The 13,024-nt window shown below is 46.4% G+C and overlaps 6 protein-coding genes across 6 annotated transcripts; 3 read left to right on the forward strand and 3 right to left on the reverse strand.

Annotated features, from left to right (window-relative positions):
- Positions 1-592: 592 nt before the first annotated feature.
- Positions 593-2,929, forward strand: BHQ10_000662 (uncharacterized protein; the record flags this gene model as incomplete). The annotated part of the gene is made up of 4 exons (XM_040879226.1): positions 593-741; positions 803-973; positions 1,034-1,172; positions 1,241-2,929. 4 exons carry the CDS (start codon positions 593-595, stop codon positions 2,927-2,929), a joined length of 2,148 nt encoding a protein of 715 aa, XP_040729167.1.
- A 172-nt stretch (positions 2,930-3,101) lies between these two features.
- Positions 3,102-5,443, reverse strand: BHQ10_000663 (uncharacterized protein; the record flags this gene model as incomplete). The annotated part of the gene is made up of 5 exons (XM_040879237.1): positions 3,102-3,152; positions 3,203-4,513; positions 4,658-4,873; positions 4,932-5,239; positions 5,359-5,443. 5 exons carry the CDS (start codon positions 5,441-5,443, stop codon positions 3,102-3,104), a joined length of 1,971 nt encoding a protein of 656 aa, XP_040729168.1.
- A 785-nt stretch (positions 5,444-6,228) lies between these two features.
- On the forward strand, positions 6,229-6,812 carry BHQ10_000664 (uncharacterized protein; the record flags this gene model as incomplete). Its single annotated transcript, XM_040879248.1, has 2 exons — positions 6,229-6,359; positions 6,425-6,812. 2 exons carry the CDS (start codon positions 6,229-6,231, stop codon positions 6,810-6,812), a joined length of 519 nt encoding a protein of 172 aa, XP_040729169.1.
- Positions 6,813-7,197: 385 nt separating this feature from the next.
- On the reverse strand, positions 7,198-8,858 carry BHQ10_000665 (uncharacterized protein; the record flags this gene model as incomplete). The annotated part of the gene is made up of 5 exons (XM_040879259.1): positions 7,198-7,677; positions 7,743-7,867; positions 7,935-8,362; positions 8,418-8,559; positions 8,693-8,858. 5 exons carry the CDS (start codon positions 8,856-8,858, stop codon positions 7,198-7,200), a joined length of 1,341 nt encoding a protein of 446 aa, XP_040729170.1.
- Positions 8,859-10,790: 1,932 nt separating this feature from the next.
- Positions 10,791-11,777, forward strand: BHQ10_000666 (uncharacterized protein; the record flags this gene model as incomplete). The annotated part of the gene is made up of 1 exon (XM_040879270.1): positions 10,791-11,777. One exon carries the CDS (start codon positions 10,791-10,793, stop codon positions 11,775-11,777), a length of 987 nt encoding a protein of 328 aa, XP_040729171.1.
- A 381-nt stretch (positions 11,778-12,158) lies between these two features.
- BHQ10_000667 (uncharacterized protein) lies at positions 12,159-12,694 on the reverse strand (the record flags this gene model as incomplete). The annotated part of the gene is made up of 2 exons (XM_040879281.1): positions 12,159-12,215; positions 12,281-12,694. 2 exons carry the CDS (start codon positions 12,692-12,694, stop codon positions 12,159-12,161), a joined length of 471 nt encoding a protein of 156 aa, XP_040729172.1.
- Between the last annotated feature and the right edge of the window lie 330 nt (positions 12,695-13,024).

A 13,024-nucleotide genomic window follows, 5' to 3' on the forward strand; every position in this document is an offset into this window, starting at 1 on the left:
AATAATATACGAGTGAAGGCGGCATGGAGCCCGAGTACGGCATCAAAATGAATGCTGTTTTGAATGGTATGAGCCTTTAGAAACTTCAGGCTGTTTCAAAATATCCTCATAGAAGTAAAGTCAGTCACTCAGTCCCAAGTGTCGCGATAGTTGCCCACAAAACCGACCTTGCGAATAATACAATTATCGTATTGTCGCGGTAATTACGATACACAACTAGGAATCCACGGATCATCCAAGTTTGGGCGTCGCAAAACTTTACCTCTACTCTCATTCAACACAGCACTTGTATCACTTTTTACTATTTCACGTTATATCTCGTTATATCTCGGTAGATATCATCTATGCATAGAAACAACGGTCATCTAGGCAGCGGGCCTCCACGGTGATATTAAAATCCTAGATCCTGCTCATCCCTACTAACATAGCGTGCCACACTATTGTTATCATAACCTACTTACAGTTCTGTCATCGGCACAACAAGCTGTCAATTTCTGATATGCACTGTGGAAGCTTTGCACCTAATATGCATCCCTCTCGTGATATACTGTCCTAGACATCAAGGAGATCTGCTCCTTCCGAAGGATCCGACATGGATTCAAACGATTCCGCGGAGGGACCACACATTATATTCAGAGCCGAGAATGAGGCTGAAGTCTACCGATCGAGATGGATTTGGAGTTTGAGTCAATTCCGGGAAACTTTCAATGAATGGCAGAATGGGGAAGAGGATCAGACACAGTACGGAATTGTCTGCGGTTTTATCTGTTGTTGTATGTCGAAATGGCTAATCAGCGTGTAGAGATTGGTGGATAGCCTCAACGGCTATTCCGCTTGTGGCCGCAACTACAGCTCCGCTGGCCAATCTTATGTCTGTTGTGGCTTTGGTGACTTCGTGGCGAAATGAGATTCACCCCAATCAGCTCGATAGTATAGGAAGAACACTTCAAACTGGCATCAAGGACTCTAGTTGGTATGTCTTAGGATGACCAAGTAGTGAGCCTAGGCGGAGTTTTGCTAATATTCGAAACAGGTGTATGGGCCTTAATGCTTCGTCTTTGGTCTTTGGGGTGCTGGGCAATCTATTTCTCCTCTTCAATTTTACGCAAAAAATGCGGTACATTTTTGCCTTACCGGCTTCTATAGGCCTATGGTTTCTGGCCACCGGGATAGTAAGTATCAACTCTACATTATTTTTTCTGGTGACACGTTAGCTAATCCGACTGTCCGATGCAAACAGCTGGCAGGGATAATAGCATCTGTGCATATTTATMCCCCGCCAGTGCCCCCAGGCGAGCTGTTCTCCCAAGGCTACTGGAGCGCCGTGATAGCAGCCGTCCTTTACTTTATATTAGCCGTAATGCTAATGATCAACATGCTGGGTTATGTCCTGGGCCACTATCCTGAACATTTCGCCCTTACAGACGATCAACGAACGCTAATCTTGCAGACGACTTCCTTCATGATTTGGCTTGCCATTGGCGCCGCTATGTATCAGCAGCTAGTAGACATCAGCTTCTCCGATGCCTTGTACTTTTCAGATGTGACAGTGCTCACCTTGGGATATGGTGATATTACCGCAGGAAATGACGTGGCGAGAGGATTGATTTTCCCATATGCAGTTATTGGGATCATTATTTTGGCTCTCATTGTTGCGAGTATCAGTCGATTCGCGCGAGAGCTCACTAATGCCAATGTTGTCAAGGGCCATCTTCACCGAAGAAGAGTGGAAGTCTTGAAACGGTCTACTACTATCGATGAAGAATATGAAAGAACCCCTGAAGGTCGGAAACGAAAATTTCAAGAAGCTGAGAAGCTCGCGGGACGGCGTAGACCGCTACAGAATATGGTTTCTAATTTCGTCAACCCCAATAGATCAAGAACAATAATCATGCGCGAGGAAAAGGACCGCTTCAATGCCATGAGAGCTATACAGGATGAAACTTTAAGGTTTCGCCGCTGGATGTCCCTCTTTATGAGTCTCGTCGCTTTCGCCATTGTCTGGTGCGGAGGAGCGGGCGTCTTCTCGAGACTCGAGAATATTACCTACTTCAACGCGCTGTATTTTGGATTTTGCTCTTTGCTCACCATCGGGTATGGAGATATCACACCGCAGAGTAACGGTGGACGACCGTTCTTCATCGTTTGGTCCCTAATCGCTATACCCACAATGACGATCCTCATCTCCAAAATGAGCGACACGATCCTTGCCGGCGTCGACAACGCGACAAACTACATTGCGGAATTCACGGTACTACCTAAAGAGGGCCGATATGTCGAATTCATATCCCAATTCCCCAAGGTCCGGGAATGGCTCGAAAGACGAGCTGAAAGAATACGTATTGAGCGAGGCTTTACCGTTGGAGAACAGGACCCCGAAAACATCGATGAAGCGTCAGGCAAAAAAAAGGCAACTACCGACTATGAGCGTGCTCACCCTCGTCCTCGAACAATTGAAGAGCTCGAGAAACACCGCCGATCGCCGACACGCCTTGCACGGGATTTGATATTCGCCATTCGCAGAGTCACGCAGGACGTGGTTGCAGGAGACATCAAACGATATACGTACGAAGAATGGGTCGAGTTTACGCAACTCATCCGCTTTACCAATCCAAACACAAAACAACAAGGCCCAGAAGTCAATATTGATGAGAATGAATGGGGCCTGATAGAATGGGATTGGATGGGCGAGAATAGTCCCATGATGGCGGAACAGACGGAATCTGAATGGGTTTTGAATCGTCTGACGGAAAGTTTGTTGCGGTATATGGCTCGTATAGAGTCACAACAAGATGGGAAGTCTCAATGGCGGCGTAGTATATCCATTGGTGATGAGCACTGGGGAAAGGATGATGAGGGACGTGCTGAATCCTCCTCTTCGTCGGACTTGAAGAGTCGTAAGACGGCCAGTGAGCCTGGGAATATTTAGGACCTATTGCTAAGCGCTATATACACATATAATAGTGCCTGGCTCTTGCTACATATGACTATCCAACAGAGAAATAAGTAATATGCCTTGATTTACAAATTGCTGGTCGTAGCTAGGTGCATTTATAGCTTTCTTACTACTCAACAACAGTCAATGTACTGGTTCCAACAATTCAAACTTCATCCTCGAAGATTGCACCCTCAATAAAAGCATCCCACGAAGCCTATTTTAGAGTCAATACACAATGACCAACAACAAGTTAGAGAGACTTACCCAGTCAATATTCATGTCTTCCGACATCGGAAGCCATTCCTTACCATCCGAAAAATTGGCAGTACCAGGCTGAATCGACGAACCCATTCCCGCAAACTCGAATAGTGGTCGCGGTGTCTCTAACTGTGACGTAGAGCTGGAGCCCACTGACGTCTGGAAACTTGACAGCATCCCCGACAATATTTTATATGTTTTTTGCGCATCATCGCAGACTGTTTGAGCTTTCTCCCAGAGGGCACAGGATGTGCTCAATGCTGTTAGTAACTCACCGGTATCCGGAAAGAACGTATTCGACTCGGAGTTTTTACGTCTGCACTCCAATTCAAGAAAGAGTATCATTGCAGAGAGCGCGATGATCTTTCTCGCCCGCGAGAAGTTATACCAAAAGGGCTCCATGATGTGTTGAAACCTGAGCAATGTAAGCGCCGACGATATACATCGCTCACGCGAGTGATTATATTGAGGGTCCATTCTTCCCTTGGCGATGAATCGTCGGTGAAGTTGGCACATCCCTTGATGATAAAGAAGCTCCAACTGCGTATTCGAGCCAGTGGCTTTTTTGCCGCTTACCGTATATTCCCATTGCTGGCCATTCATTCGCAAATCTGCGGGAAGATCTTGATATGCCTTGGTTAGATTCTTGTCGATATCGAGGATTTGCTCGTATGGTCCCTGGGTCGGAGTATTGTTGAAATCAGTGATACTACCCAGAGCTCGGAACAATCGTGTTTTGGATATCAGATAGGCCACAGGTGTAACTTCGCTCATGGGTCTGGATGGTGGCAACACAGTAAGATCGTCCGAAAGCTCCCAATCATACAAATTTCGAGGCTCCATCGTATCCGCAAAATCATTCCCTGAGACCATACGCGGAAACCCGACAACGAATGAAGCCATATCATCCATTTCCATCACAGATATCCACACTCTGCGTCGATATTCTGCTTGCAGGGGAGTAAGAGATGGTGACTGAGACGGGTCACGGTGATAACCCATATTTATTGCTGCACGGACAATCACTCCGGTCATTATCCAGAGGCCTCGACTATTGTCGTCTTTGCGGTTGAGTTCTGCTGTTGCATATAGACGTAATGTTTCGATTGTGTAGGGTAGGCATTTGGCCATGTCGCCGATAATCAAGCACTGTGCCGTGCGTAGTCGGTAAAGTTGGACTAGGGGCTCGGACATTCCTTCGTAATCTGGTGGTTCTCCGAATTGTTGGTATGCAAGCATGTTGATGCTCAGGATGGAGAAGAGTAGTCCGAGCCATATGACACTGGTTTTGGTTGGATCTTTCCAGTGCTCGGAGTACTATAATGATATTAGGAGCATCACCAAGTGATTTTAGCAGAATCTATACTTCACGCATAAAAGTCGGTTCATGTAGAATCGCTTTGCTTTTGTAAGCTTCAGATGTTTTCTTAAAGATTTGACGGGCCAAGTCAACTTACGAACGATTGTAATAGGAAAATTGTCACGATCAAAAAAGTGGTGTATGAGCTTATCCACTTGATGTTTAGGTGGCAGTGTTGTCAGCAATTCGATTTTATCTGTTCGCTGAACCTGGCCAAAGAGCAAGCTTGACCCATCAACCATATTCGATAAAGTGGGAGCCACGTTATATGTAGGGTCATCTTGGCTTTCGCTCCAGACTTGCTTGAGTTTGTTAATCTAGACAAGGGTCAGAACATGGCAAAAAACAAAGCAAAAATTAGTTGTGATCATTTACCTCCTGTAGTATATCATACCAGTCCTCTGCACCCTTGTAGACGGAATGACCACCATCAATCACCGTTTTACCTGGGCTATGTGTCGATTCTGAGGCATCAATAACTGAATCCTTGAACGACCCTCCGGTCTCAACACCCTCAGGTGTTATCGGCGCATTGTGATTCTGCGCTATCAGATTCCTTACTAGATCCTCCAAGTGATTTATCCGTTGCTGCATCGAGTGTCCTTGCTTAGTCCCATGGTGTTGGAATGTTGCTGGTTCATTTTTGGGACTCTCATACTTGCAAGATGCTCGTTCATCGCGAACTATGCAGTTTGAACATGGTTTCTCGCGATTACATCTTAACCTGAATAGGTTTGTCAGCGGTACATTCTTCAAACTGGTCCGAAGGGGATTAGGTACTTTCTAGACCGGCAGGGCTCACAGGACAGTGGGACGCGATTTCGTCGGCTGGACTTGTACACCTTCGACGGCGCCATGGAGTTAAGCCCGGCGTCCTGTGTTGGCATGATGCTGATAAAAATCGGTTAATAATGCAAGTGGTATGTAGTGAGTTGTTGGACGTTGGTAGTTCGAGATGGGCTGAAGGCGTGGGGGCAAGGTGTCTTAAGACCGCGGAGATAAATGGCTTAGGCTAACCCTAATGTCCGCGGAGATAAATTTGCCTGACAACTACATTCCAGATAGGATTGAAATAAATGGAGGTCGCGGACTAGAATCATAGGTTCTAGTCATTCAGTTCTCAGAAGTACACATAGCTTACAGGCCTGATAAATTCAAAAGATTGTACAGAATATTGCTTCTACTGCAACTCTTGAGGACGTTCGTCAGCATGCCTTCAATAAGAAACTTTCTTCACACACAACTGATTCTCCAAATATCTAAACCGACTGCCTCATTCGCATCCAAAACAGTCATAATTACAGGCGCCAGCTCTGGCTTAGGCCAAGAAGCAGCCAAGCACATCGCCCGCCTAGGCGCCAGCAAAGTCATACTAGCCTGTCGTAACACTAGAAAGGGCAATGAGACCAAAGAACAAATCGAGGGTGCTCTAAATTGCAATAAAGACATCCTTGAGGTTTGGCCAGTCAACATAGAATCTGCCGATTCAATCAGCCACTTCGTTAAACGAGCCAATAATTTACCGCGCCTAGATGTAGTAATCAACAACGCTGGTCTTGCCGCGCATGAATTTCAAGTTGTCTATGGCACTGAGAGGACAATAGCTGTCAATGTTGTGGGTACATTCTTACTGGCATTGCAATTTCTTCCCAAGTTGAAGCAGACTGCAAAAATGTACGACAGTACGCCGCATATGACTTTTGTGGGCTCGGCATTGTACGATGTAGCTCAGTACCCAGAGAACATTAAAGACGATGTCTTCACTTATTACTGTACAAAGTCTCACGTGAAGGTTATGAATCAGTAAGCTTTTCACTATGTTTACACTTGCATACATATGTATGCATCCGGCTAACGTTTTTGTTTAGATACAATATCTCCAAGCTCTTACTCCTATACGCAGTCATCAAACTATCCTCCAGCGTCGACGACTCAATCGTCATCAACACCCTCGATCCATGTTTCTGCAAGACAGGCCTAGGCGGCGAATCATCTGGATCCGCAAAAGTCGCGCGTGCCATTTTTGCATCTCTGTTCGCCCGCACAGCGGAAGAAGGATCTAGACTCATTGTCAAAGCTGCTTCAACGGGTAGAGAGAGTCATGGCGGGTATATGCGTGCTGGAGAATTGCAGGCTTACGCTCCCGTTATCACGAGTGCGGAAGGGGTTCAGAGGTCTGAGCATGTTTGGGGGGCTTTGTGTTCGAAGCTGGAAAGGTTACAGCCTGGTGTTTTGGCTAATGTGACTGCTGTTTAGGCATGTTGTTGTTTTGGATGTTTGATACATGTACAACTAATAATTCATACTACTACATTGCGCTCTCCTGATGACCAACAATAATATCTCGCCATTTCAAAATATGCGATGCAATTATGCATTCCTGCTTTAACTTTCCGTCTGCCGAGGCGACCTCGAGAGCTACTATGCACAAACGAGTTGAATATCTGCCAGAATTGAGTCACATTCAATTGGTTAAATATGTACAATACTCCAATCTCAATTAGGAACATGCGTAAACACAGCATTTCATAATTCATAAAATAAACATTAGTAACATAAGCTACAAGTTTAGATGTAGCACGGTATCTTGCAAACCCACTCTAGGTCAAGACTCGTAAGACTCTCCCATCTTGTTATCAACCTATAACTTGACTAATCTCTCTAAATGATGCCTGGCGACGACCTCCAACTGTGTGGCGTTGTTGAGGATATCATCAGTGTTATCACGGGTCACACGATTACTTGTGTAATTTTTGAGAATCGAAGTCAGATTGGTCGTGTTCGCAGCTCCGCTATGCAGGAAGCCCGACAGTGTGTTGAGTAACAATCCCAGTAAAGGTGTCTGTGCGGTCAGAGGCAAGTTACCCATCTCCTCGGTATAGTATGGAACTGTGCTTCCGTTATACGAGATGTCGGTAACCTGGGTGGTGAGTGACAGATAACCGTTTTTGATGTATTCTTTTTGCTGGGCAATGAGCGAGCTGAGGTTATCAAGAATCGTGGTTAAGTTCGCAGTACCCCGGATCTGTACCGAGTTGTTTCCGGGTTTCAAGTAGAGGTTCTCGATAATGCCTTTACCAATCGTAAGGTTACCGGCCTTGATATCAACAGTTGTATTACCCTATATGTATGTTAATATTAGCAATCTAGGTGCTTTAATCATCCACTTTGAAGGATTCAACATACGATTTCAAGAGTCAGTACAGACTGGTTCGGCAAGGTCGCATTCGCAATGAGATTCGTGCCATCACTTTCGGCTGGTAGAACCAAGCTGGCAGAGTCGATGCTGAATCCGCTAAATTGTGCCAGTCCTGAAAGGGACGAAATAACATGTTAGCAATTTGAGTAAGGTTAACGAGGCGACGGAAAAGAACCCACCATTGGAAGGAACCTGCTTGTCCAAATCCAGAGTAAATTTCTTAATCTTCCCAAGCTGCGTACCAATTTTGCCTTTCAGACCCAAACTACCAGCACTCAGGAAGATGGTATTGTGGACAAAGTTCTGCCATGATGTGTAGTTCTCAAATACAGTGTACTGGCCGTTCTCTCCAATAGAGGTGTTCTTATGAACACTTGCTGCTGGCAGATTCAGGAGAGCCATCGGGTAGTCGGATCCAACTTGAGGAACATACAGCTGAAGATGTTCTTCATCCGTGTGTACAGTGAATGGGCCGGGAACGTAGATGTGCGAAGCAATAGAAAGTATCACGGAATTGTTGGTAGGCTGTAGAATTGACGCGGAATCGATTACAATTGAGCCACTGTTAAGTAAATCCTGCGCAATTGCAGGTATGATCAATAGGAAACTAGTTAAAGTCATTAGTGACTCGTAATCCCATAGTCATCTTTCTTGTGACTTACAGGCAAGGGAGCAAGATAGCCAAAAGAATGATAAGTACGATCAGGTGGCAGATCCAGTAACGTCTGAAGTGGAGTTTCACCTTCTGCCAGAAAGTGAGAGGAGGTGGAGGAGCCGCATTCTCGTCTGATTCCGTAGCTACATCTATTTTCAATTAGCCGGGGAATTTCTTTTCTCTTTTAGGCGCGTAAGCTCCTGCTTCTCCGGTCGAAATCCTCCACGGCTCTTGCAGAAACACTAAACGCTCCAAGATACAGGTAGGGTTGCAGCCACATACCCTTTTCAGTCGGCAATTGTCCCCGGTTCTTTCCAACAGTGAACATAGATAGCTTGTCGAGAAAAGTTGGAGACTTTGTTGTTGTTTGGCCGGCAGCAGCTCCATTGGAAGCACCTGCACTTGTAACAGCAGGAGCTTCTTCAACGGGCTTTTCAATTTCCGACATGTTGGCCTTTTGTTGCTTTGCGATTGTTTCACCAAGCTCAAATCGCAAAACTCAGCGAGACGAATCAATGGTCCGTCTGGCCGTGATTTACTGTAGCTGCTTACCTACTTACACTATGAAGTCCTTCATAGAGCAAGTGTAGACAGTCAAAGCAGTAAATGGAACAATGGCGCGCGACAAGAGGAAAGAGAGAAGACTAGAACAAACTACAAGCGACGTAACTTTGCAGAATGGGAATAAGGGAACAATTAAAGCAACTAAGCTGTATAGGACTAGTCAAAACCCCATGGGTCGGTAGATCAATAGCTTCATATCTAGCTCAATTCGTCCAAGGAAGTGCTACACTACCCCACGGAAAAGTCAGTCGATACTAATTTCACAAGCTCCAGTAGGGCAAAATTTACTCCAGCGGCCTCTACTCTACTCACGATGATCGTGGCCAAAGCTATCATGATTGGGAGAAGAGCGAGCTCGTGTGCGAGAAGTGGGCCTGGGGATGATGTACGGGGAAAGTGTAGAGTTAGGCCTCGGCGTTCTTGAATTTTGGTATGGGGCTCTTTGCATGGTAATACCATCTTTGGATTTTCACATGCCCATCTGGTACAGCGTCTCCGGTCATACCTCAGATAAACTTCGGAACAGAAAACAAGATAAGGCGGCAGTCGGATCGGCGTACTGAAGCGAGAGGTCATTCCTTCCTGTGTTGGTCTCCGGATCCTGCTGCAACGGATGAATCCCGACTCTGGAGCCAACAGGGAAAGGAGTCGAGCAACGCCCATGTGCTAGGGTGAGCCGACACTAAGAAACATTTGCGTAAGGAACAAGCAAGTGCTGGGCCATCCCCAAAGTGGGGTTTCTTCTTAGGGTTAAGCCACTCGTGCTATGACTGGTAATTTAGTGAGCAGAATCAGAGGCGCGTTCTGCTTTGATTTGCCGGATGAGATGAATCAAAATGACTAAGATAGCTAGCGTCGGAGCGAACTGAAAGACGCAAAGATCAACCTGGACGAGCGCTGGACGAGCGCTGGACTAGATCAGGAATAATGTACAAGGACGGAATCGATCGGCGCAAAATGGAGAACGAGCGGGAGGGGAACTGGGGTATGTACCTCCAGACCTGAGAAATTTTTGTTGCGCTCGGGACTAAGCCAATACCAAGGAGCACCGGCACCAAGCTAATGCGGGGGATTGGTATCCACAGGGCAGCTGCTTGAGCCTTCCAATTGAAGCTAAGGCTTTGTACTAGATTGTTCGCCTCTGTGCCACTGTACGCGCATGATTCAAGCTCATTTAGTACTAGATACGTAACTGCCATGACCCAGATGGCACATGGATAGTTATTGTGCGAACTCCTCTCGGTGCGACGGTGCAGAGCACTGACTTCTGAATATGCAATTGGGTCATGACATACGGTCTTTGTGCGATAGGCCAGGCTCACGGTCGTCAGCTCGTTTAATCTCCTAAACTTAGCGCGAGGTTAGCGCGGGTCTTTGACTGGGGTCAAAACGAACCTCGGGAAATAGAGAGACGAGTGTACTAGCTGACGTCAATACACGCGATCTTGTGACATCCAGTCTTTTTGGCTGGACAGATGTTGCTTAAGCTGGATTGGACGAAGCGATGAGAGGTGAGAGGTTAAAAAATGTCGAAAGGATGGATGTAGCTCCCCCGCTCCTTCCCCAGCTCCCCCGTACTTGCCGAGCTGGCTAATCACGGGACTTGGCTTTATCTCTCTATCATTCTAATGCTAATGTTTGTTTTTTACTGACAGTAGCATCTTCACATCTTGCTATTCAGCATGTCGCTCGGATCATGACCCTGCCCGAGTAATCGGTGCTGGTTCTACCGTCTACAGCTGTGCTGAGAGACAGGAGAAAATCAAGTGCCTCCTAATTTTCTAGCCACCGGATCTAGGCTAGAGAGAATCGCAAAATGTCTTTTTCTAGCACCGCAACGCTTCCTATTCGACGCGCTAGCTCCAGGTTTACGGAAAGTTATGAGTTCTACAGCAGTGATTTTGTACGCCTCACTGGATCCCTGGATTCCGACTCAGAAAATGAGATACTCCAATCCCTGGAAAAGCTCCAGCAGGTCCCCAAGATTCTCCAGGAGGGGATCCTGTTGACAGGAGGAGCCGTGGCGATTCTCCTTCAGGCCGCAGCGCACGGAATGGCGAGAACTGCTTCCAAAACAGGCGCCGGTGGAAAGGTCAAAACTTTGGCCGAACAACTGTATCAAAGCATACACTCGACGGCTCTCTACCTCTACGGGCTGACATTTGGTACTCGCCAACAGCGGAAACAGATTCTGGACCGGATCTATGCCTCGCAACAACAGCAGCAACAGCAACAACAACAACAGCGGCGAATCAGCCATGTTGCACGAAACGGAATCAGTCATCTGAGTCCTTACCCACAAGACCCGAAATTGAGATTATGGATAGCTGCAACGCTATATGCTACAGGTACAGAGGTCTATCAACGGATTGTTCACGAGCTCAGCTTTGAAGAGGCCGAACAGGCGTTTAGTGAATTTACGGTCCTACTCAATCTCACATTGAACATTCCCAAGGGATTATGGCCCGCTAATCGTGCTGCATTTTGGGATTACTGGGATGAGCACGTTGAGAAACTGGATGTTGACACACGGGCACGACCTGTTGTGCATGATCTGGAGAAGTTTCACAACGTACCCAGCTGGGTTAAAATGAGTATGCCGTTCATGAAAAATATCACGCCAGAGATGCTACCMCCCCACGTTCGAGAGCAATACGGCTTTCAATCATCGCCTACGAGCCGTTTCAGATACAAATTCTCCATGGGCATGGGCAGAGCCATTTATCCAGTCTTGCCGAGGGCCATCCGATCGATACCAAAGAAGCGAGTCATGAAAGAGGTGGAAGAGATGCTTCGGCAGTAAATGTCGGACAGCCTGGAGCACTATGCATTGCCTGTTCACTGCAATGGCGTAATTTGTTATCAACACAAGGAGCATTTATGGAGTTCAATTTGGATTTTCGGATAGGAATAGCATACCTCGGAGCGCTGCATAGATTACGAAAATCATTTTTCGGGTTGATTTACTGACTACGGTACCCTCGGACTGTTCATTTATTTATATCATACTAAGGCCTGGTCAAGACTGCATGGACATTGCGTATATAGATAGCTATCCTCGGACTACTTTTCGAAATTTATGCAATCAACCTGTCAATTCGTATTCATTACAAAAACAATCTCAGAAAATATCGTATTCGGTATATAAGTAAAACCCCCTCATTTTTCTCGTTCTTTGCCCTCTTTAGCCCAAAAGTGCTGATAGCAGACCTCCTAATACCTTTGATAAATCGTCCACAAGCTGGGAGACAAATTGTTAGTACTTTTTTCAGGTGCCAGATGCTGTTTTGGAGAAAGTAAACTCACCGGCGTCACATCATTAATCAAGGTGGTCGTTTGATTCACGAACTCCGCCGACAACAATGTATGCGCATTGTTCACGATGTCCCCCAACTTATTGACTGTATCAGCAGTAACGAGCTGACCAACCGCAGAGACCAGTTCCGGAGATAGCAAAGCGCTGACTTCGGTCAATAATGTCTTTGTGTCATTGGCCGTTGTGCCGCTCAGCAATGTGGCTGCCCCCGTCAAAGTGGTCTCGATGTTGTTGATGCTGTCGGTGCTGAGCAGCGTCTTTGCGCCGCTGATTAGATTCTCAATGTCGGCAAGGGCAGAGGAGGAGACTGTCAGGCCTGTCGAGGTGGTGGACTGGGCTAGAGTGACTGTTGACGTGAGGAAAGGGAGGAAGACAAAGAAACTGAGTAGTCGGAGCAGAAACATTTTGTTTTCTCGTCTTGCCGTTGCTGATACACTGGAAGGTGAGATGAATGAAGCTGGGGTTTCCAAGCAATACTATCGACGGTCAGGAATGAGACAGAGAACGAATATTTACGCGGATCCAATATTTATTCGAGAAGATGTTATCTGCAGGTGTATAGATAGAGGAGTATATCTCGCAAGTGTCACACGAAATACTTAACTGACGGTATGAGGAAGATCTGGACCAAGTCCAATAATATCGTGGCAACTCAACAACATACAAGGACCCTCTTTACTCGTACAGGTCTGTCTTGTTATCCCACAACCGTCAATACCGAGACCGAATCAGCT

This window comes from Talaromyces amestolkiae (assembly GCF_001896365.1).
Source record: "Talaromyces amestolkiae strain CIB chromosome Unknown scaffold1.1, whole genome shotgun sequence".
Lineage (NCBI taxonomy): Eukaryota > Fungi > Ascomycota > Eurotiomycetes > Eurotiales > Trichocomaceae > Talaromyces > Talaromyces amestolkiae.